Below are 22,938 nucleotides of genomic sequence, written 5' to 3'. Positions count from 1 at the left end.
CAAGCAAGTGTAAACTATCCTCATTTTGACATTACTACCGACAAGGATGTCTGACTTTACGCCGTGTGCATCTTCCAACCACCGCTTGGACGTCTGTGTGAGTTTCCTACCATTTTCCAAAAATATTCATGTTATGTTCATTGGAGACTGTAAATTGTCCATGGATATGAATGTTGGTGTGAATGAATGTTAGTCTATATGTGCCCTGTGATTGGCCATGCTAAGTTGAGTTAGCCTGTCAATGAGCTGAACCTTAATCAATCAATCAATCAATCAATCTTTATTTATATAGCCCTAAATCACAAGTGTCTCAAAGGGCTGCACAAGCCACAACGACATCCTCGGTACAAAGCCCACATACGGGCAAGGAAAAACTCACCCCAGTGGGACGTCGATGTGAATGACTATGAGAAACCTTGGAGAGGACCGCATATGTGGGTAACCCCCCCCCTCTAGGGGAATATTAAGCATTAAGCTAGCAGCTCAACCTTCCTCCTGCTTAATTGTATTGCTTTTTTCAGTTTATTCCAAATTATATTATTAATTTAACGTGATTCCTTCATGCATACCTGCCAACTACTCCGGTTTTCCCGTAATTAGTACGGTTTTCAACAACCTATTCCGGGTTACGGTTGCAGTGATAAAAAATAGTTTTTCATTAATTAAAAATTTTTTTTTTTTTTAAATGCGCGAGGCTATTTATAGCACCGCTGCCAAGCACGAGGCATTGTTTCCAAACGAGCGAACGATCATGGAATCAGCCGGAGAAAAATCGCAAACGAGTCTTAAACCGAAAAGAAAACTGCAGTCATTCCGTGAAGAATATTCAAAAGCCTATCCGGGAATAATTATCCGTTCCAAAAAGGGTGAAAACTACGCGAATTGCACCTTGTGCAGACAAGATTTTTTGATCGGACACGGAGGAATTAGCGATGTAAAAGACCACGTTGGGACAAAAAAACACAAGTCTAATGCCGTTGCTAGCGATACAAGTGGAAAACTTTCAACGTTTTTCGGATTTTAGCCACAAAAAGGTAATGGCACCAATATTATCTATTGGAATTGTTTAGTACTGTTATACTGTTAAAAGTGTTTATACTATTTATGCTTTCAAGTCCAAGTTGAAGAAATCTTGTCAAATGTTGACAGCATAATTACCACAATGCAGAAGTATGTCCTTAATATTTTTGCAGTGCTATTTCTGTTGAAAAGTTCAAATGATTACATTAGAGATGTGATGTGCCACTTTTCAAGTGTCTGATGGCTTAAATTAATTTTCATAAATTTTTCATATTTTGAATTCTTTTGAAAGGCTTACAAAAAAACTACATTTGAATTGTAATTCCATGCTATTGACAGGACTATTAATTTTAATGAAGTTAGCTTACCATGTTTACAGTATGATAATTGTGATAGAAATGTGAATTTTAGGCACAGAATATTTTTTACAATTAGGGACGGCGTGGCGCAGTGGGTGAGTGGCCGTGCGCAACCCGAGGGTCCATGGTTCAATCCCCACCTAGTACCAACCTCGTCATGTCCGTTGTGTCCTGAGCAAGACACTTCACCCTTGCTCCTGATGGGTGCTGGTTAGCGCCTTGCATGGCAGCTCCCTCCATCAGTGTGTGAATGGGTAAATGTGGAAGTAGTGTCAAAGCGCTTTGAGTACCTTGAAGGTAGAAAAGCGCTATACAAGTACAACCCATTTATCATTATTTATCATTTACAATTGAACAAGGCAGTAGATTATACAAGCTTGGACAGAAAGTTAATAATGACACCAATTTTTTTTTTTAATGGAATTGTTTAGTACTGTTTTACCATTTGTTTACTGTAAAAAGTGTTTATACTTTCAATTAACAAATTGAAGTCTTGTGAAAGGTTGACAGGATAACTGGCATTAACTGTCAAAATAATTTCAAACTATTGAAGTTAGTTTACAGAATAAACATGTCAATCAACCCATATGAGTTTTGCTGTAATATTTTTGTTTTGAAAAGTCACTGTGACTGATAGAAAAGTGATGGTTTTAGCAACATTTTAACCTGTCTGAATGCTAATAATCATTTTGCGTCGGGGGGCGAAGCCTGAACCCCCCACCAGGACTTTGTCCTGGACCTACCGGGGCCTGCGGCCCCTGGACCCTGGCGACTAGGTTTTTCTGATTTCAAAAGTTGGCAGGTATGCTTCATGTATGTGCACTTTATTTGTATATATAATGTACTTTCTTTAGTGTGTTTATCAACAAAAAATTATTTTTTTCCCTCTAATTCAAGAGACTGTTTACATAATGGCAACATTCCGGGGGGGCAGAATAAAGTTTAGCCCGTGTTACCTTTTACAAGTCAAATTCCTTGTGTGTTAAACATACTTGGCCAATAAAGCTGGTTCTGATGATATAAGAACATTATGTTATTAACATATTTGTTTTTAAATATACATAAAACATGTAGCCTTTGTGAAAGAAATATATGCATCATTGCAAATCAAAATGATCATGATGTCATATCTGCTCAGTGGCCTTGTGGTTCGAGTGCCCGCCCTGAGATCGGTACGTGGTGAGTTCAAACCCCGGCCGAGTCATACCAAAGACTATACAAAAATGGGACCCATTACCTCCCTGCTTGGCACTCGGCATCAAGGATTGGAATTGGGGGTTAAATCACCAAAATGATTCCAGAGCGCGGCTGCTGCTCACTGCTCCCCTCACATCCCAGGCGGTGGAACAAGGGGATGGGTCAAATACAGAGAATAATTTCACCACACCTAGTGTGTGTGTGTGACTATCAGTGGTACTTTAACTTTATATTGACCACATATACAGAGGCGATCTAGGAGAAAGCTTGGAATGGGCTCTGTTGCGCTCTGCAAAGTGTTAATACTGTAAATACAAATCAAATTTAGGTGTTGAAATGACTATTTACAATTGCTAATGCTAATAGTAGCTTGTGTATGGCAAGTCCAATGTAAATTAGCATCAAGCCAGCACCTTTTTGGAAGAGTGAAACCTTACTTTACGTTTAAGTGTTTTCTACCAAGCATACTTGCTTGACGGTGTTGACGTTTGCAACATTACTTAGGATTTTGGCTAAATTCACCCGGATTGTTTCCTTGAGCCGTGTTTAGTCTGCAGCCGGACGTGACGAGTCTGGAACAAAATAGAGCATGATGTAAGGGACAAGCGGTAGGAAATAAATGGATATTTGTTTGTGTTGATAGGCTCATCTTGGCTTTGCAATTATATTTTGTCTTCCTGATTTTTGCTGGAAGCTAAAAGTCTTAATTTTGGTCAAAAACATAAATTATGCTTATTTTTTAAATGTTGTTCCTTTTCAAGTAATCTGCCAAGTAGTGACGTCGCAATATTTGAAGCGCGGTGCAGCGAGTGACGATCGTAGGAGAAACACTGAAGTGTCTTGACTTCCTGTTGCAGATCCCCCAGAATCTTCCGTGTTCCGTCACCTTGCAGCCTGGACCTGAGGACACAGGCAAGGTAATCCTCAGGTGACCAGGGTCATAAGGACAAGGCGCATGTACTGTACATACTGTGTGTGTGTGTGTGTGTGTGTAGGCATGTGGCGTGGACTTCGAGATCCGAGCGTTCTGCGCCAAGTCCATGGAGGAAAAGATCCACAAGAGGTGACCTTTGACAGCCTGGCACTTTACTTCTTGAGCCTTTACTCAAGTGTGTGTGTGTGTGTGTTTAGGAACTCTGTGCGTCTGGTCATCCGAAAGGTTCAGTACGCTCCAGAGAAGCCAGGTCCTCAGCCCATGGTGGAGACTACACGCAGCTTCCTCATGTCGGACAGGTCGCTGCACCTGGAGGCGTCGCTGGACAAGGAGGTACGTACACGCCCACCCCCAGGTCAAGTATTGTACGTGCATGCTGACCTGTGTGTGTGTGTGTGTCTCAGCTCTACTACCACGGCGAACCCATCAGCGTCAACGTGCACGTGACCAACAACTCCACCAAGACGGTTAAGAGAGTGAAGATCTCAGGTCAGTCCTCCTCGCCCACCATACTTGCCAACCTTGAGACCTCCGAATTCGGGAGATGGCAGTGGGGGTGTATATTGTAGCGTCCTGGAAGAGTTAGTGCTGCAAGGGGTTCTGGGTATTTGTTCTGTTGTGTTACGGTGCGGATGTTCTCCCGAAATGTGTTTGTCATTCTTTTTTGGTGTGGGTTCACAGTGTGGCGCATATTTGTAACAGTGTTCAGTGTTTCCCACAGGACAGGCATCTATTTGTGGTGGTGTGGTCGAGGGGTGGAGGGTGGCGGCGGCAGCGGCGATGACCAAGAAGAACGTGGAGTTGGAATATAATTACAACACTTTATGTACATATTTATATACAGATTTGAACAATTAGTTATTCACTGAAATATATTTATTAATTGTGGTTCTTACAAAAACTATATCTTATAAAATATAAAAGCTAAAATGTCTCTTAAAGCTCTGCCCCTTTAATTAGTGAATACTAAATAATTTAACTTTAGCTTACTACTACAACCATATTATTTACCAGCAACATGAAGTGAAACAGAGGCAGAGGTGTCTTGCCACAGTCAGTCAACCTCCTGCTGCTGCTGCTGAACAGGTCTGTAGGCCTACCTCCTCTCCAAGTCGAGCCCTTTTCGGCCGTTGAAAATATTTTTCTATACTCATCTGTGTGAAGGAGTGAACATCCAACATTAGAATGTATTACTAACGAGCAGAAGCGCTCTATGTACAGTGCCGTCTAACCTTAAGCGGCAGCAGCTCAACACATGCAGGGTTCAACGTTAAGGTTTTTTTCTACTTGCCTGACTTCTCAAATCTACTTGCCCCAATATTTTTACTTGTCCTGCCTAGGTTTTTTTCTGGCTGTGTAGTGCTCAAGGCTTATATCTTACTAAAATCCTTCCCGTTGACTATTTACAACACTACACAGTATTTATTATTATTATTATTATCTATAATTACATTTAAATGGCATTGCATACATGTAAAATTAATTGAACAGGTCAGCCACCTGTTTAAAGCCCGATCACAGTTGAAATCTTGAAATGAAGGGCCTTTAATGGCCAAAACATTAACCTGGACAACATTTTAACAGCTGGTTGGCTCAGATTGTATTCTTTTCATTGCATTCACATGCTGCAGTGGACAGTGGACAATTTAGCGTCAGTATTAATACAGTATCTGAAGCACCGTCTCCACGCGTGTTTATTGACAACAGGGTTATAACCTGGACACGTTAGCTCGTCGGTATGAAAACAGGTGACTGTTACTGCGTGCGTCTGCCCCGGCCCCCGAGTCAAACAGCGGCGGTGTTAATGAAGCAGCGTCAGGCTGCTCACCGTCAGTGAAACGCTCGGTGAAATCGCGGATTAACGTTATGACGAGCCGCGAGCGATGCAGCTATAACCTATCTCACCTGCTGTCCTTTCAAAATAAATGCATTCAAATCCCGAAAATAGAAATTAAGAAAATCCGAGTCGGTGCTGCACACTGCACAGGTTCGGACCACTTTTGAACTTGTTTGCCAAGACATCTTACCCTCGTATTTTGATCCTGTCGGTCCGTTCTTCTTTTACTTCGTCGTCGTCGTCGTCGTCTTCTTCTTCTTCTGGCCCACCAGGTGAATTAAGTGCTATTGGCGGAGTTACAATGCATAGTAGGCTACCGCCACCTACTGCACCGGAGTTGTAACTACAAGCAACATTCACAGACAGTCTCATTGCTTTTATGAGCGGTCGAGCGAGTCAAAAGCCGAAAAATCTATTTGTGGCGGACGTAATTATTTCGTGGCGGGCCGCCACAAATAAATGAATGTGGGAAACGGTGTTGAAGTTGTTTATACGGCCACCCTCAGTGTGACCTGTATGGCTGTTGATCAATTATGCTTGGCATTCACTTATGTGTGTGTAAAAGCCGCATATATTATGTGAATGGGCCGGCAAGCTGTTTGCATGGAGGAAAAGCGGACGTGACGACAGGTTGTAGAGGACGCTAAAGGCAGTGCCTTTAAGGCACGCCCCCAATATTGTTGGCCGGGTGGAAATCGGGAGAAATCCGGGAGAACGGTTGCCCCGGGAGATTTTCGGGAGGGGCACTGAAATTCGGGAGTCTCCTGGGAAATTTGGGAGGGTTGGCAAGTATGTCCCCCAACCCCCATTGACCTTGTCTTTGACCTTTTGAACTCGTCCTCGCAGTGCGTCAGTACGCTGACATCTGCTTGTTCAGCACGGCCCAGTACAAATGTCCCGTGGCCCAGCTGGAGGCGGAGTAAGTGCGTGTGTGGGGGGGGGGTTGGGGCCCAGGCGGAAGGCGCTTGACTGACAGGTGTGTTGTGCGGCAGTGACCAGGTGTCGTCCAGCTCCACCTTCTGCAAAGTCTACACGCTGACGCCCACGCTGGACAAGAACCGCGAGAAAAGAGGACTGGCGCTGGACGGAAAGCTCAAGCACGAAGACACCAACTTGGCCTCGTCCACCATGTAAGTGTTGCGCGCGACCCCCTGTGTGTGTGTGGTCATGTGGGTCGGGACGGCGTGGCGCGGTTGGGAGTGGCCGTGCCAGCAACCTGAGGGTTCCTGGTTCAATCCCCACCTTCTACCAACCAAGTCACATCCGTTGTGTCCTTGAGCAAGACACTTCACCCTTGCTCCTGATGGGTCGAGGTAAGCGCCTTGCATGGCAGCTACCGCCCTCAGTGTGTGAATGTGGAGATGGTGTCAAAACGCTTTGAGTACCTTGAAGGTAGAAAAGCGCGGTACAAGTATTTATTTACCATTACCATGTGACGCGTGCTGTGTTGCAGCGTCAAGGACGTCACCAACAAGGAGGTCCTGGGCATCCTGGTGTCCTACAGAGTCAAAGTCAAGCTGGTGGTTTCACGCGGAGGGTACGTACGACGTCACCCCGTCGTTTTTGCAAGCCGCTCACTTCCTGTTTTGGTGTCGTCGCCATAGAGACGTGTCGGTGGAGCTGCCCTTCATCCTCATGCACCCCAAACCTGCTGACCCCCCCGCATCGCGCCCCCAATCAGGTGAGTGCTGCTTGCAACACAGCCGCATTGACGTTTCCATGGAAACAGTCGGGTGACATTGTGTGTGTGTGTGTGTGTCAGCTGTGCCGGAGACGGACCCGCCCATCGACACCAACCTGATAGAATTCGACACAAAGTGAGTATTTTTGTCAGTCTGGTCGTCACGGTGACCTGACGGAGCCTTGTGGTCCTCCCAGCAGCGTTTCCCAAGACGACGACTTCGTCTTTGAGGACTTTGCCCGCCTGCGACTCAAAGGCGCAGTGGACGACAAAGACGAGGACTGCTAGGAGCGCCCATACACAAACAAACGCACACACTCGCGCACACACACACACACACGCGCTCACATTACATTCCGGGGTTGAGGGACAGATGCTGCCATGTTTGGGCGGAGCCTCGCGGCGCTCCTTCCTTCCTTTGGTCACTGGGCCGCCGTTCTTGCTGCCATCTTTTTTGTGAGTTGTTTTGATTTGCCGGGCGGTGCTTGTGAGGAAACAATGAAGCCGACACAAACATCTGTTGCTCTTTTATTTTGAAATCCTTTGAATGTCGATGGCGTCCTGGGGCGACGGTTAGTAGACTGCAGGGGGACAGCGCAGCGGCAACATTCCAGCATTATTTTCACATTAGTGCTCACACGGGAAGTGGTGTCGCTGCTAAAGGTGTCCTTCTAACCCTCCTTCACTTCCTGTCAGTCGGCGGCGAGCGGTGCCTTCTTCACTGTTAATAAATGCCAATTAACCCCCCTGCCCCCACCAGAAGGAAAAACATGAACTTGTTCCATTGATGTCTTATTTTGAAGCCACCAGCGTCACCTCGCCGCCGACCCGAGACAAGACGCATGACGGAACATGTTCTCGCGCTCCTGTGGCGGAAGGAAAGAGGCGGAGCATGTTTGCTTTTTCCCCCCCCCCGAGCAGTGCTGTGAATCGTCGTGGTCGTCGTGACTCGTTTGGTCGTGCATGTGAGCTAACTTTGCCAACAGGAAGATTGCTTTGATGCTTTCCACGCTTGTAATCATTTCATTGTTTTTTTTTTTATTTCACTTTGTTTTTATGATTAAAGGTGAAATGAACAAGCGTGCTCGTGTGGTCTGCTGCCGACAGCAAGTGGATTCTCATTTGGTGGGTGTGTGGGGGAGGGTCACAAACCGTCAGTCGTCGTCGTCTTCGTGCTTCCTCTTCAGCGTCTCCACGCCGGCGTTCTGTGCAGCCATGTTGGTGGTGATGAGGATGTTCTTGGAGCCAATCAGAGACGGGTTGATGAGCACGTTGGAGGTGGCGGGCGTGGTGAGCGTGGCTGATTAACCAGGGAGCAGAAAAAAGTTTCAAAGTGCAACACTTGGAGTGGATTTTTTTTTTTTTCACCCTTACTGCTTTTGCTGGCGCTGCTCTGTGAGGGAGGGGGGATCTGCACGGTGAACCTCTGACCCGTCAGCGACACCGGGGGTCCGACCTTGGCGCCGACCGACTGAACGGTGGCGTTTCCTGTGTAGACGGTCCGGTCAGTGCGCTCCAGCAATCCCTTTGGTGCTCCACCTAGACCTGGGCCCATATTCCATAAGTCAATTAACAGAACGATACATGAAAATTAACTCTTAAGTTGCCATGTGCATACATTGTGTCTCAGCAGCTGTGGCTGTTTGTACTCCACGCACATAAACGGTAATAATAATAATAATCGCAAAAAAACCTCCCAAGAGTTACATTACTATATTTACCGTATTTTTCGGAATATAAATCGCAGTTTTTTCATAGTGAAATTAGGGGGTGCGACTTATACTCAGAAGCGACTTGTGTGAAATTATTAACACATTACCGTAAAATATCAAATATTATTTATCTCATTCACGTAAGAGACTAGACGTATAAGATTTCATGGGATTTAGCGATTAGGAGTGATAGATTGTTTGGTAAACGTATAGCATGTTCTATATGTTATAGTTATTTTTTTAGATTAGATTAGATTTATTGGTCCCCTTGGGGAAATTCATTGTCACTGCCGTACATTTAAACACTAGACATTACACATCACACAAAAAAATAAAAAAATAAAAATAAAAATAACAAAAAGACATCATACATGACTAACACACATTTACAGGCTTGTCAGACAGGTCGGCCGGCTATAGCTGCAGGGATAAGGCTTTTCCTGAGGCGGGCCCTCCGGAATTTGATAGTTCTGTACCTGAGCCCTGATGGTAGTGGGATGATGTATTGGTGTAGTGGGTGAGTGATATCCTGGACTATTGTTTTTGCCAGTCGGGTGATGGACCTGTGGTTTAAGTCTGAAATGTTGGGTGTGGGTAGGCCGATGATTTTAGCTGCTATGTTTGTAATGTGTGTGAGTTTGGTCCGGTTGGTTACAGAAAGCATGGTGAAAAAACATGTGGAACAGTACAGAAGGATGGGTTGAACAATGCTTTGGTAAAGTAATAACAGGAGATGAGGTGCAACGTATAGTCCTTTAAGTTTTCGGATGGCTGACAGTCTTTGTTGACTTCTTTTTTGAATGTCCGTGGTGTGCTGATCAAAGGTGAGTTTATTGTCCAAGGTTATGCCCAGGTATTTAAACTCTTACCATAATATGTTACGTTAACATACCAGGCACGTTCTCAGTTGGTTATTTATGCCTCATATAACGTACACTTATTCAGCCTGTTGTTCACTATTCTTTATTTATTTTAAATTGCCTTTCAAATGTCTATTCTTGGTGTTGGCTTTTATCAAATACATTTCCCCAAAAAATGTGACTTATACTCCAGTGCGACTTGTTTTTTTCCTTCTTTATTATGCATTTTCGGCCGGTGCGACTTATGTTTTTTTCCTTCTTTATTATGCATTTTCGGCCGGTGCGACTTATGTTTTTTTCCTTCTTTATTATGCATTTTCGGCCGGTGCGACTTATGTTTTTTTCCTTCTTTATTATGCATTTTCGGCCGGTGCGACTTACCGGTATGTTTTTTTCCTTCTTTATTATGCATTTTCGGCCGGTGCGACTTATGTTTTTTTCCTTCTTTATTATGCATTTTCGGCCGGTGCGACTTACCGGTATGTTTTTTTCCTTCTTTATTATGCATTTTCGGCCGGTGCGACTTGTTTTTTTCTTTCTTTATTATGCATTTTCGGCCGGTGCGACTTATGTTTTTTTCCTTCTTTGTTATGCATTTTCGGCCGGTGTGAATTATGTTTTTTTCCTTCTTTATTATGCATTTTCGGCCGGTGCGACTTATACTCTGAAAAACACGGTAATTAAAATGGTAAAAAAAAGATTGCTAAATATACTGGCAAAATGATGGACCGACCGACTTGCATTAGCTTGCTTAAATGCGCTTATTTAAAACAATTCTAAAACATTTACAAATTAAAATGGAAGAATATTGCTCTTATGAAGTCAGAACAATATTTTAATGTTTCCTATGCTAAGAAAGTATTATGTCTATTTAAGTTTTTTGTTTTTTTTATACCGTATTTTTCGGACTATAAGTCGCAGTTTTTTTTCATAGTTTGGCCGGGCTCCAGTGCGACTTATATGTTTTTTTCCTTCTTTATTATGCATTTTCGGCAGGTGCGACTTATACTCCGAAAAATACGGTAAATACAACTTGGTTAAAATGTTAGTGTGTCAGTACTTTTTGAGCACATTCAACAAATTGCTTGGATTTACATGACCTCATGTTCGGCTCACGTCCCGCCCATTAAATGTGCGTGGTGGTCAAGCTAGCTCTGTTCTCAATGGGTACTCGGCGCCATTTAGCCATTCTCTGAGAAAATATGCCCTATGCTTGTGTCATTTTCGGTTGTACGAATCGTTTTAATCGCGGAAAGGATTAACGTTTCTTCGGAGTTCCTTGAAAGGTAATCAAGAGGAGCGAAAGAGTGCAAGATTTTACGAAAGACAACTAAAGTGTCACAGTCCAAGGGCGCAGAGTCAAAGAATGCATGAGTTTGCAGTGATCACATAGTCAAAGGTTTGGTTGATATACTTTTAACATTTACTATTTCCCATTTGAGTATTATCTTGATATTTGTATTCCTAAAACACATTTTTGCTGTGAGTGTTCCAAAAGGCACCAACTTGGCGAGTCTAAATAAAAGAAAAGCAAATGTAAGCAAAACCTACAAGAGTTAAGTTTTTACCAAAGGCAGCAATCGTAAAGGAATAATTCAGCACATGAACAATGTTGACATCTATACGGTAGTTGTATTTTGATAAAGACGTGGAAAAACACACCACTCGTAAACGATGCGTGCAACAACAATAAACATGTCTGTAGATGCAAAGTTAAATAATGAAACGCAACCTTACCGAGCAAAAACCATGCATATTTATTCAGGAGAGTCTTGATATTAATTTCCTTGACCCAGCCACACACAAATAAGTTGTAGACCTCCATGCTTTTCTAAGTGATCATTTTTTTTGTGGTGTAGAAAGATGTCTGGAGCACAATAGTTCCATATGTTTGGTAAGGCGACCGACTTATAATCCTTGGTATCACTCGACATATCTTTTTTTCCATGAAGTATAGGGATCTACTGTATGTCATTGCATAGTTAGATTTTTTTTTCTCATATCTGCTTTTCGCAGGAAGATCTAGGCCCCGTGTGTACTCAAGAGAATTGGCACTCTGCTTGCCATCTTGGCTTGGTTGACCACCACTGCTTTTCACTTCCGGGAAGAAGTCACGTGTCGCAATACGAGCAATACTGTGATTAATAACTTCATTTGGTTGTGTATATTTGAAGCCCCTCCTTAACAGTGACAGAACTTATTTTATTGCTTACGGTTGTGATTTTTATTCAAGTGCAACATTTTGCTAAAAGTATATTTTATTTCTATTATGTTTATATAAGTGTTATCAACTAAAATAAAACAAAAAATAGTATGCTAACACGTATATTTAATTTTGATTATGTTTGTCGTATTTAAAAGTTCCAATTTCAAAGGTAAAATGTACAAGAAATACAAGTTTATTGCATATTAAAGTGTATACCGTATTTTTCGGACTATAAGTCGCAGTTTTTTTCATAGGCTCCAGTGCGACTTATATATCTTTTTTTCCTTTTTTATTATGCATTTTTGGCAGGTGCGACTTATACTCCGGTGCGACTTATACTCCGAAAAATACGGTACTTGCAATTGGAGATGTGCAATAATGGCTTTTTTCCCGATATTACCGATTCCGATATCAACCGATACCGATATATACAGTCGTGGAATTAACACATTATTATGCCTAAGTTTGTTGTGATGCCCCGCTGGATGCATTAAACAATGTAACAGGGTTTTCCAAAATAAATCAACTCAAGTTATGGAAAAAAATGCCAACATGGCACTGCCATATTTATTATTGAAGTCACAAAGTGCATTATTTTTTTTAACATGCCTCAAAACAGCAGCTTGGAATTTGGGACATGCTCTCACTGAGAGAGGTTGAGGTGGGTAGGGGATAGCGGGAGTGTATATTGTAGCGTCCAGGAAGAGTTAGTGCTGCAAGGGATTCTGGGTATTTGTTCTGTTGTGTTTATGTTGTGTTACGGTGCGGATGTTCTCCCGAAATGTGTTTGTCATTCTTATTTGGTGCGGGTTCACAGTGTGGCGCATACTTGCAACACATAGGTTAGCACTTTTTTAGCACATAGCACTTTAGAACTAAGCACTTTATCCATGAGCTCTAGTGCAATGCACACTTGTACTTTATCTTTATCTCCATACTGTAGATTTTATGCCGACATCAAAGTGCCACCTATGTCTATCAAGCTCCATGTTCTGATGTTTAAATGTTAGTTGTCTGGTTGTGGTTGTGTCTGTGCTTGTGTTCTGTTGTTTTTGGGTATGTTAAGAAAGCAATGATGCACTGTGCCCAAGACAAATTTCCCCGCGGGGACAATAAAGTTGAACCTTGACCTCGTGTTAAAGTTGTTTATACGGCCACCCTCAGTGTGAAGTGAAGTGAAGTGAATTACATTTATATAGCGCTTTTTCTCAAGTGACTCAAAGCGCTTTACATAGTGAAACCCAATATCTAGGTTACATTTAAACCAGTGTGGGTGGCACTGGGAGCAGGTGGGTAAAGTGTCTTGCCCAAGGACACAACGGCAGTGACTAGGATGGCGGAGGCGGGGATCGAACCTGAAACCCTCAAGTTGCTGGCACGGCCGCTCTACCAACCGAGCTATACCGTGACCTGTATGGCTTGAATTCACTTGTGTGTGTATAAAGCCGTAGATATTATGTGACTGGGCTGGCACGCAAAGGCAGTGCCTTTAAGGTTTATTGGCGCTTTGTACTTCTCCATACTTCCATGTACACAGCGGCGTTTTAAAAAGTCATACATTTTACTTTTTGAAACCGATACTTTTGAAACCGATACCGATAATTTCCGATATTGCATTTATCGGCCGATAACACCGGCAGTCCGATATTATCGGACATCCCTACTTGCAATAGTATAAATGAATGTATTAATACAGGGGTGCTCACACTTTTTCTGCAGGCGAGCTACTTTTCAATTGATCAAGTCGTGGGGATCTACCTCATTCATATATATAATTTATATTAACTTATTTATGAAATATATGTTTTTGTTAACAAGTTAAAGGTGTTTAATGATAATGCAAGCATGTTTAACACATATAGTTAATATTGTTAATACATTGAAGGTGTTTAATGATAATACAAGTACCGGTATGTTTAATACATATAGTTAATATTGTTAACAACTTAAAGGTGGTTAAAGATAAAACAAGCATGTTTAACACATATAGTTAATATTGTTAACAACTTAAAGGTGGTTAAAGATAATACAAGCATGTTTAACACATATAGATTCCTTTCTTTCATGAAGACAAGAATATAAGTTGGTGTATTACCTGATTGTGATGACTTGCATTGATTGGAATCAGACAGTGGTGATGATAACGTCCGCATTTTCGAATGGAGGAGAAAAAAAGTCCTCCTTTCTGTCCAATACCACATGAAAGTGGTTGGTTTTTGGCATCTTATTTGTCCAGCTTCCGTACTCCTTTGTATACACTTTACAAGAAATACATTGTCTGCAAACTCCGTAGCTTGCTAGCTTGTGCACGCCAGCTTTCTGAGACTCTTATTTTGGTAGCGCAGGCAGGATGAAGCAGAGCTTTTATTGTGCAACTGTGCAGTCGGTCTTTGGAGTTTTGACGACAGGTACGGCGCCAGAGTCTGTTGAAATAAAGTGTTTCTCGCCTTCCAGTCGGTAATTTTAATGAGCTGGCAGCAGCCAGCGTCATCTCAGAAGACCCTCGGGTGCCGTGAATGTCAATCAAGTGACGAAAGTGACGTCATAGTGAAGGTTTATGATCGCTCATTTTTAGGACTATTTTTTTAATGCCTGGCTGGTGATCGACTGACACACCCTCCGAGATCGACCGGTAGATCGCGATCAACGTAATGAGCACCCCTGTATTAATACATCAGTGGTTATTTTGATCTCAAAATAATGTTGACAATAATATTGTTTATCAGCAATAATTTGTTGGTCAATACACCGTCAAGCAAGATTTGTTACCCACCCACCCCCACCAACTTTGGGCGAGCGACTCACCGAGCGTGGGCGTGGTAGGTCTGCTGGCGATGGCGTTGACGCTCAGTCGAGGTGTTGAGATCCTTCCGGCCGACGGCGTCACCTGTGGGGCGGTGGTGGGGGGAGAAGCGATGAAGGTGAGCGGGACGAGCAAGCGGGGGCGAGTAGTAAGACGAGCGCCGCCACCTTCTTGGGGAGGAACTTGAGTCGGTAGTTGGGGGCGGTCAGACAGTAGCGGTCCGGGGGCAGTCGGGGCCCCGTGTACGGTTTGATGAGAGGGAGCGGAGTCTGGTTCTTCTGCCTGGCCACTTCCAGCAGGAACTGAACACACGAGCCATCAGTCACATCGCCAACTGTTACTCTGAGACAAAAACAAACGCTCACATCTCGAGGCGGCGGCGACGTGAAAGACTGGTCCATCCGGCACTGGATGGCCAGCTTGATGTCGTCTGCGTCCACGCTGGACTTCTTGGCGTGTGTGGCGTAAATCTTGGCGTCCTCAATAATGGTCGTCACGTACCCTGCCAAGAGGAGTCATGATGGCTGCACGATTAATCAACATTAATGTTTTCATTTTGTTCCCTCTGCCATCGCCGCTATTTGAGTGTCAGACATGTTGGCCAATCAGAATTGAGGAGCCTCACGTTTCTTTGGTCAAACAGGGAGAAAGATGTCTCTCTCTGTGCATCGATCATTCAACAGTAGGATTGACTGGACACAGTGATACCTCTTCAGTCATCTACCATCTTTGTCTCGGTGGGCGGGGCGCTGGCTTTACACACACAGGAAGCAGACGTAGTGCCTCGCTACTTGCTAGTGATAAGTGCCGCAAAGTAACAAACATTAAGGGGACAAATAAATGATTAAAAAAGCCAAATGTTCGGTTGTGGGAATATTTCAGCTTCAAATCGGAACAAAAAAAAGACAAACCAACCTAGTTTTTCCAACTGGAAAAAAAAATCCACTTTAAAATGTTCAATATTTAAGAGTCTATTTTATTTATTTAGTATAACAAAGTTATTTATATCCCAAAGACAGTAAACAATTCTACAGTAATGACAAATTAAAGTTTATAAACTTTTTAAATGGTTACTTGCATTTAGGGATGTAACGGTAATTGGTATAGTGATAAACCGTGGTAAAATTCCAGACGGTTAGTATTACCGTTTAATTTTTTAGTTATCGAAAAACTGTCATTTATTAATGCATTTTAGGCGTGCTGATTCTCCACTTCGACGCCTTTCTGCGCGCTCTCCTGTGTACTCCTGGCATCTCTCCTCGCGCTGTCATGTTTCTTTTTGGCACTTTGGGGGCGGGTATGCTTAGACGGCCCCTCCTTTCTGATTGGCTCTGAGCATTTTTCATATGACCAATCATTCTCCAGTGTAGCAACGTTGTAGCCATCTTACCTCGGACATCTAGCCTCAATCATTACATCGATGTCAATGGTACATATACTAATTAAATTACCATAACTTGCTCGATTTTCGACCAATTTACAAACGGTTTGCCTTGTTACAAATCTTATTACATGTAGATATGACATAGGATGCTGTACCTGTTGAAATTACTTCTTTCACTTTAAAAAAAAAAAAAGACTTAATTGTGCAACATAGTTGTGTAGGGTCAATGTTAGTCAGTTCTCTGATTATTTTAAACTGTTTCAGAATACATTATTAAAAGCTATTTTTAACATTTTAAAAACAAAATTCAAAGATTATTTCATACATTTTATGGCTGAATCAAAAGAAATTCCATAAATTAGAAAACAAATGTTCAAGAAGAAGTGAAAATATAAAATAATGTTATGGTTGGATGTTATTGCTGGTGGACCAGTTCTGGCTGAAAGATGTGATTATGGTGTTTGTTGTCTTATTATTTATTTGGGTCACATTTTGTATTACCCTGTATTGTGTTTATGTGGTATGAAATAACCTTCATCAGCGCGCGACATTTTTTTTATCCACTTCTTCCTCCGTAAATCTTGATACATATTGACGATGACCCGCCCTGCTATACTTCTGATTGGCTCTGAGCATTTTTCGCCTGACCAATCAGAAAGAAGGGGCCGTCTAAGCATACCCGCCCCCAAAGTGCCAAAAAGAAACATGACAGCGCGAGGAGAGATGCCAGGAGTACACAGAGAGCGCGCAGAAAGGCGTCGCGCGCGCACAGAAAGGCACCGCGCGCGCGCAAAAAGGCACCGCGCGCGCGCAAAAGGGTGTCGCTCGTGCGCACGAAGTGGAGAATCAGCGCGTGATAACAGTTTTTATGCGCTCGGATTTTTGGCACTAATGTGACGCCATAGACACAGCTCATTTCCTGGAAACGCAGCAGAAGCTGTTTGCAATGGCGGAAAACAACACACGGACCTTGCTCTTTAGAAGTTGCCCTCGTAGTAAACGGAGAAAATCTGAAGTCTGGACGTATTTTGGATTGGTAAAGCATGCTGAGGGTGAAATAATTGAGGACAAGTCAGCCCATCACCAGAAAATGCAGGAAAGAGCCAACTCCGGAACCACCATCCACAACTACACGTCGAGTGCAAGGTACGTCAACTTGTAGCTGAATGCACGATGGAAAGTGTTTAAAAATGAACATGTCATTGTTTGTCAAACGTTGTTATAGTTACAATTGTGTGTTATACATAAAGTTACTTGTTATTGGGCGCTATCAGTGAGTGCGAGGAGTGTGCACACGACGCAAAATGTACTTCTGTTGATGTGTTTTGTGCTGGTAATGACCGCTTCTACGTTACCTTACTTTTAAAAGTAAGTTTTAAAAACAAATCCAAGCAGAAACACTGCAACATGTTTTGTTTATACAAGTGTAGCATTAGGGTTTGTGTGTCAGTCAAATGATTATAATAATAATTACCATGTAAGTATAATAATACATTTGCTTTTCCCTTATTTACAGAGTAGGCGTGGCTGACTTCTTTGCGTCGTCCTCCCGACAACAACTACGTTTTTTATTTATTATAGTCCTAATTTGCATCCTAAATGCAAAATTATTGCACGCAACACTTTTGTCTTTAAAAACGCAGACTTTTACAAACGCTGGCCAAAGTATAGAGATCCAAAACTCTCCGCTCAGCGTGTGCGTGTACGCGGCACAAACAGAGACTTGTGATGACGTCACGGTTGTGCGCTGTCATTTTCAAGCTCAACAACACCCCCTTGCCGCCTTTAAACACACTATAAGAGGAATTACTGTATGTTTGAACGTTAACATGCTGCTCTTTTCACTCAATATTAATAAAAAAAGACACATCAAAATGGGCTTTGCGACACTCCCGCCGGCGTTAATGACAGTCAGCTGTTTTGGATATGATCGCTGTGGAACCTCCACTTGACGGCATAAGAAAGGTGCAACATTATCTTATGTTTTTATATATGTATAAATGGTTGATTTATATAGGCTAGTAAGGTAAAGTTTTGTACCTGACTACCTTGCTTCTGCAGCCTTCATCAGAGGTGTCACGTGATGTTAGCGTGACGTCATCTGTATCCATATAACACGTCACAGATGACGTCACACTAACATCACGTGACACCTCTGATGAAGGCTGCAGAAGCAAGGTAGTCGGGTACAAAACTTTACCTTACTAGCCTATATAAATCAACCATTTATAAATACACATCAGTAGGCTAAATGAACCTCTTCAACATATTATCTTATGTTTTTAGTCCTTATTGAACGACAAATCATGAAGTTAATTTACATGTCTTGTTTCCATTTTTGTAGATGGAAAAAGCAACCAAGCAACTAAAAAAAAACATCACTGTTTAACACACATTCATTTATTTGTGGCGGCCCGCCACGAAAGAATTACGTCCGCCACTAATAGATTTTTCGGCTTTTGACTCGCTCGACCGCTCATAAAAGCAATGGGACTCTGTCTGTGAAGGTAGCTTGTAGTTACAATTCCGGTGCAGTAGGTGGCGGTAGCCTACTATGCATTGTAACTTCGCCAATAGCACTTAATTCACCTGGTGGGCCAGAAGACGACGACGAAGTAAAAGAAGAACGGACCGACCGGATCAAAATACGAGGGTAAGACGTCTCGGCAAACAAGTTCAAAAGTGGTCCGAACCTGTGCAGTGTGCAGCACCGACTCGGATTTTCTTAATTTTTATTTTCGGGATTTGAATGCATTTATTTTTAAAGGACAGCTGGAGAGAGACGGGGGAGAGGGGAGATTGACGCAGAGCAAAGCGACTGTCAGGTGGGATCGAACTGGTTCGCCGCAGCGGGTGCTCTACCAGGTGAGATAGGTTATAGCTGCATTGCTCGCGGCTCGTCATATATTTAACGTTAATCCGCGATTTCACCGAGCGTTTCACTGACGGTGAGCAGCCTGACGCTGCTTCATTAACACCGCCGCTGTTTGACTCGGGGGCCGGGGCAGACGCACGCAGTAACAGTCACCTGTTACCATACCGACGAGCTAACGTGTCCAGGTTATAACCCTGTTGTCAATAAACACACGTGGAGACGGTACTTCAGATACTGCATTAATACTGAAGCTAAATTGTCCACTGCAGCATGTGAATGCAATGAAAAGAATACAATCTGAGCCAACCAGCTGTTAGAATGTTGTCCAGGTTTATATTTTGGCCATTAAAGGCCCTTCATTTCAAGATTTCAACTGTGATTGGGCTTTAAACAGGTGGCTGACCTGTTCAGATGGGTGTAACTGCTACTGGTCAAATAATGTGAAATAGCATTTAATTTTACATGTATGCAATGCCATTTAAATGTAATTATAGATAATAATAATAATAATGATAATAATAATAATAAATACTGTGTAGTGTTGTAAATAGTCAACGGGAAGGATTTTAGTAAGATATAAGCCATGAGCACTACACAGCCAGAAAAAAACCTAGGCAGGACAAGTAAAAATATTGGGGCAAGTAGATTTGAGAAGTCGGGCAAGTAGAAAAAAACCTTAACGTTGAACCCTGCATGTGTTGAGCTGCTGCCGCTTAAGGTTAGACGGCACTGTACATAGAGCGCTTCTGGTCGTTAGTAATAAATTCTAATGTTGGATGTTCACTCCTTCACACAGATGATGTATGCACTAATTAAAGGGGCAGAGCTTTAAGAGACATTTTAGCTTTTATATTTTATAAGATAAAGTTTTTGTAAGAACCACAATTAATAAATATATTTCAGTGAATAACTAATTGTTCAAATCTGTATATAAATATGTACATAAAGTGTTGTAATTATATTCCAACTCCGCGTTCTTCTTGGTCATCACCGCTGCCGCCGCCACCCCCCCACCACAAATAGATGCCTGTCCTGTGGGAAACACTGAACATAATGTAATGTCCTCCTTGTAGTGTGTACAGATGTTAAAGACAATATACACTTCATTCCACATGTACCATATCACTATATCCATGATTAAATGCTTTATAATTCCCTTAAAACATGCAAAATGGTTTCCATGGCTCGTTAGTGCGTGCTGATTTTAGAAATAATGTACACTTCACAGCGCATGTAATACATCACCACATTGCTGAACATGTTATAATTCTATGAGTGTTGGGTTTCAGCAGCACAGGCGTGCATTCGCTCTTTAATAATGTTCCCAGGATTCTGTGTGTACGTGCAGGCTGGTTTTAAAGATAATGTACATGTCATTGTACGTCTAAAGTCGATCAAAATAAACATAATAGGAGGTGTAATGCTGCACCAAGTCAGATATTGCTGTTTTTTTCAGGCTTCTGATTGGACAAAATGTGCACGACAGCAGGTGTGTGTGTTTGTTAGGTTTTGAAACTACACTTGTGTGGATGGAGATTGTTTTAACCCCAAATACGTGTTTTTGAAACTCTCCGTGTTCGTGTGGACATGGCCTTACTGTAGGTGAACTCCAACATCTGGTTGATGACGCGGGGCTCGTACTCCGAGACCCCCATGTCCTTCAGGATCTGCATCATCACCTGCAGGCCAAAAAACAACAACTTTTAATTGCAATTTGTCTTTCTTTTATTTTTAAAAACAATTTATACACTTTGCATTGCAAACAGTAGTCGATCACTAAAAACGTTCCCCAGCCAGATGACCCCTATTGGTGACCACAGATGAGGTGCGAGCTGTCCAAAGTCGGGACCCAGGGTGGACCACTCATCTGTGTTGGGGACGTCTCTGCGCCGCTGACCTGTCTCCACTCAAGATGATCTCCTGCTTGCCCCACTATGGACTGGACTCTCACTATTATGTTAGATCCACTATGGACTGGACTCTCACTATTATGTTAGATCCACTATGGACTGGACTCTCACTATTATGTTAGATCCACTATGGACTGGACTCTCACTATTATGTTAGATCCACTATGGACTGGACTCTCACAATATTATGTTAGATCCACTATGGACTGGACTCTCACTATTATGTTAGATCCACAATGGACTGGACTCTCACAATATTATGTTAGATCCACTATGGACTGGATTCTCATTTTTATGTTAGATTCACTATGGACTGGACTCTCATTATTATGTTAGATCCACTATGGACTGGACTCTCACTATTATGTTAGATCCACTATGGACTGGACTCTCACTATTACCGGTATGTTAGATCCACTATGGACTGGACTCTCACAATATTATGTCAGATCCTCTATGGACTGGACTCTAATTATTATGTTAGATTCACTATGGACTGGACTCTCACAATATTATGTTAGATCCACTATGGACTGGATTCTCATTATTATGTTAGATTCACTATGGACTGGACTCTCACTATTATGTTAGATCCACTATGGACTGGACTCTCACTATTATGTTAGATCCACTGTGGACTGGACTCTCACAATATTATGTTAGATCCACTATGGACTGGACTCTCACTACTATGTCAGATGCACTATGAACTGGACTCTCACAATATTATGTTAGATCCACTATGGACTAGACTCTCACTATTATGTTAGATCCACTGTGGACTGGACTCTCACAATATTATGCTAGATCCACTATGGACTGGACTCTCACAATATTATGCTAGATCCACTATGGACTGGACTCTCACTATTATGTTAGATCCACTATGGACTGGACTCTCACAATATTATGTTAGATCCACTATGGACTGGACTCTCACTATTATGTTAGATCCACTGTGGACTGGACTCTCACAATATTATGTTAGATCCACTATGGACTGGACTCTCACTACTATGTCAGATCCACTATGGACTGGACTCTCACTATTACGTCAGATTCACTATGGACTGGACTCTCACAATATTATGCTAGATCCACTATGGACTGGACTCTCACTATTATGTTAGATCCACTATGGACTGGACTTTCACAATATTATGTTAAATCCACTATGGACTGGACTCTCACTATTATGTTAGATCCACTATGGGCTGGACTTTCACAATATTATGCTAGATCCACTATGGACTGGACTCTCACTATTATGTTAGATCCACTATGGACTAGACTCCCACTATTATGTTATATCCACTGTGGACTGGACTCCCACTATCTTGTTAGATCCACTATGAACTGCACTCTTATTATAATGTTAGATCCACTATGGACTGGACTCTCATTATAATGTTAGATTAACTATGGACTGGACTCCCACTATTAGGGGGGGTGTTCCCCACATCTGCGGTCCCCTCCAAGGTTTCTCATTGTCATCCCATTGGGTTGAGTTTTTCCTTGCCCTGATGTGGGATCCGAGCCGAGGATGCCGTTGTGGCTTGTGCAGCCCTTTGAGACACTCGTGATTTAGGGCTATACGAGAGGTGGCGACTTGTCCAGGGTGTACCCCGCCTTCCACCCGAATGCAGCTGAGATAGGCTCCAGCACCCCCCAAAAGGGACAAGCGGTAGAAAATGGATGGATAAGTAAACATTGACTGATTCATCGCTATTGAATGTTTCTAAAATGTGGGCTCTTTTGTCTACTAATTTGGCGTCACAACAATACAAATGTATTACTTTACAGTCGTTGCAAGAACTTACGAAAAAGAGAATTAGACGTTTCCTTTAACTACAGCTTAAGCTAACTAGCGAGCTCCTTCCCGCTGTTGTCAATGAGCATGCTAACACGCTAGCATGTGACGCCGTGTTTAAAAAGCAACATAAGTGCACTCCGTCGCCGGAAATAAACTCGGCGCCGCTTTATGAACGCAAAGAGACGCCGACGCGTTTAATAACAAGTTACCTGGGCATCTTTGGGGACGCTTTTGGGCGCAGACATTCTTCGGATCTCCTCAGTGCCGCCTTCGCGTCTTCTTCTACGCTTTGTTTATCGACGCTGCCCGAGCCTCCGATGACGCCGAGGCCCGATGGGCGTCGCCTG

The 22,938-nt window shown here is 42.7% G+C and overlaps 2 protein-coding genes across 3 annotated transcripts in view; one reads left to right on the top strand and one right to left on the bottom strand.

Moving 5' to 3' along the window:
- Positions 1-8,108, top strand: part of LOC133607942 (arrestin red cell) — a 21,454-nt gene extending 13,346 nt beyond the window's left edge. The window contains exons 7-16 of one of the 2 annotated variants that reach the window (XM_061963015.2): positions 3,434-3,493; positions 3,572-3,639; positions 3,708-3,843; positions 3,915-3,999; positions 6,194-6,266; positions 6,340-6,477; positions 6,801-6,884; positions 6,952-7,028; positions 7,110-7,164; positions 7,229-8,108. In XM_061963015.2, the coding sequence (XP_061818999.1) occupies positions 3,434-3,493; positions 3,572-3,639; positions 3,708-3,843; positions 3,915-3,999; positions 6,194-6,266; positions 6,340-6,477; positions 6,801-6,884; positions 6,952-7,028; positions 7,110-7,164; positions 7,229-7,316 (864 nt within the window). In that variant the 3' untranslated portion in view covers positions 7,317-8,108. Of the gene's footprint in view, positions 1-3,433; positions 3,494-3,571; positions 3,640-3,707; positions 3,844-3,914; positions 4,000-6,193; positions 6,267-6,339; positions 6,478-6,800; positions 6,885-6,951; positions 7,029-7,109; positions 7,165-7,225 lie in introns of both variants that reach the window. The other variant, XM_061963014.2, reaches the window with a different exon arrangement.
- Positions 7,544-22,938, bottom strand: taf9 (TAF9 RNA polymerase II, TATA box binding protein (TBP)-associated factor). Its single transcript, XM_061963017.2, has 7 exons — positions 22,801-22,938; positions 20,466-20,547; positions 14,975-15,111; positions 14,777-14,911; positions 14,612-14,693; positions 8,403-8,573; positions 7,544-8,328 (listed from the first exon to the last, which is right to left on the bottom strand). Exons 1-7 carry the CDS (start codon positions 22,834-22,836, stop codon positions 8,183-8,185), a joined length of 789 nt encoding a protein of 262 aa, XP_061819001.1. The 5' UTR covers positions 22,837-22,938; the 3' UTR covers positions 7,544-8,182.

The sequence above is a fragment of the Nerophis lumbriciformis genome, linkage group LG09 (assembly GCF_033978685.3).
Source record: "Nerophis lumbriciformis linkage group LG09, RoL_Nlum_v2.1, whole genome shotgun sequence".
Classification (NCBI taxonomy): Eukaryota; Metazoa; Chordata; class Actinopteri; order Syngnathiformes; family Syngnathidae; genus Nerophis; species Nerophis lumbriciformis.
Note: the sequence above shows the minus strand (reverse complement) of the source record. Positions and strands in the feature narration are given on the sequence as shown.

Coding starts and splice junctions, on each gene's coding strand:
- taf9 (XM_061963017.2), bottom strand. CDS start 22,836: ATGTCTGCGCCCAAAAGCGTCCCCAAAGATGCCCAG. Junction 20,548..22,800: donor GCGTCCCCAAAGATGCCCAG/GTAACTTGTTAT, acceptor TTTGGCCTGCAG/GTGATGATGCAGATCCTGAA. Junction 14,912..14,974: donor CGTCGCCGCCGCCTCGAGAT/GTGAGCGTTTGT, acceptor TCGTGTGTTCAG/TTCCTGCTGGAAGTGGCCAG.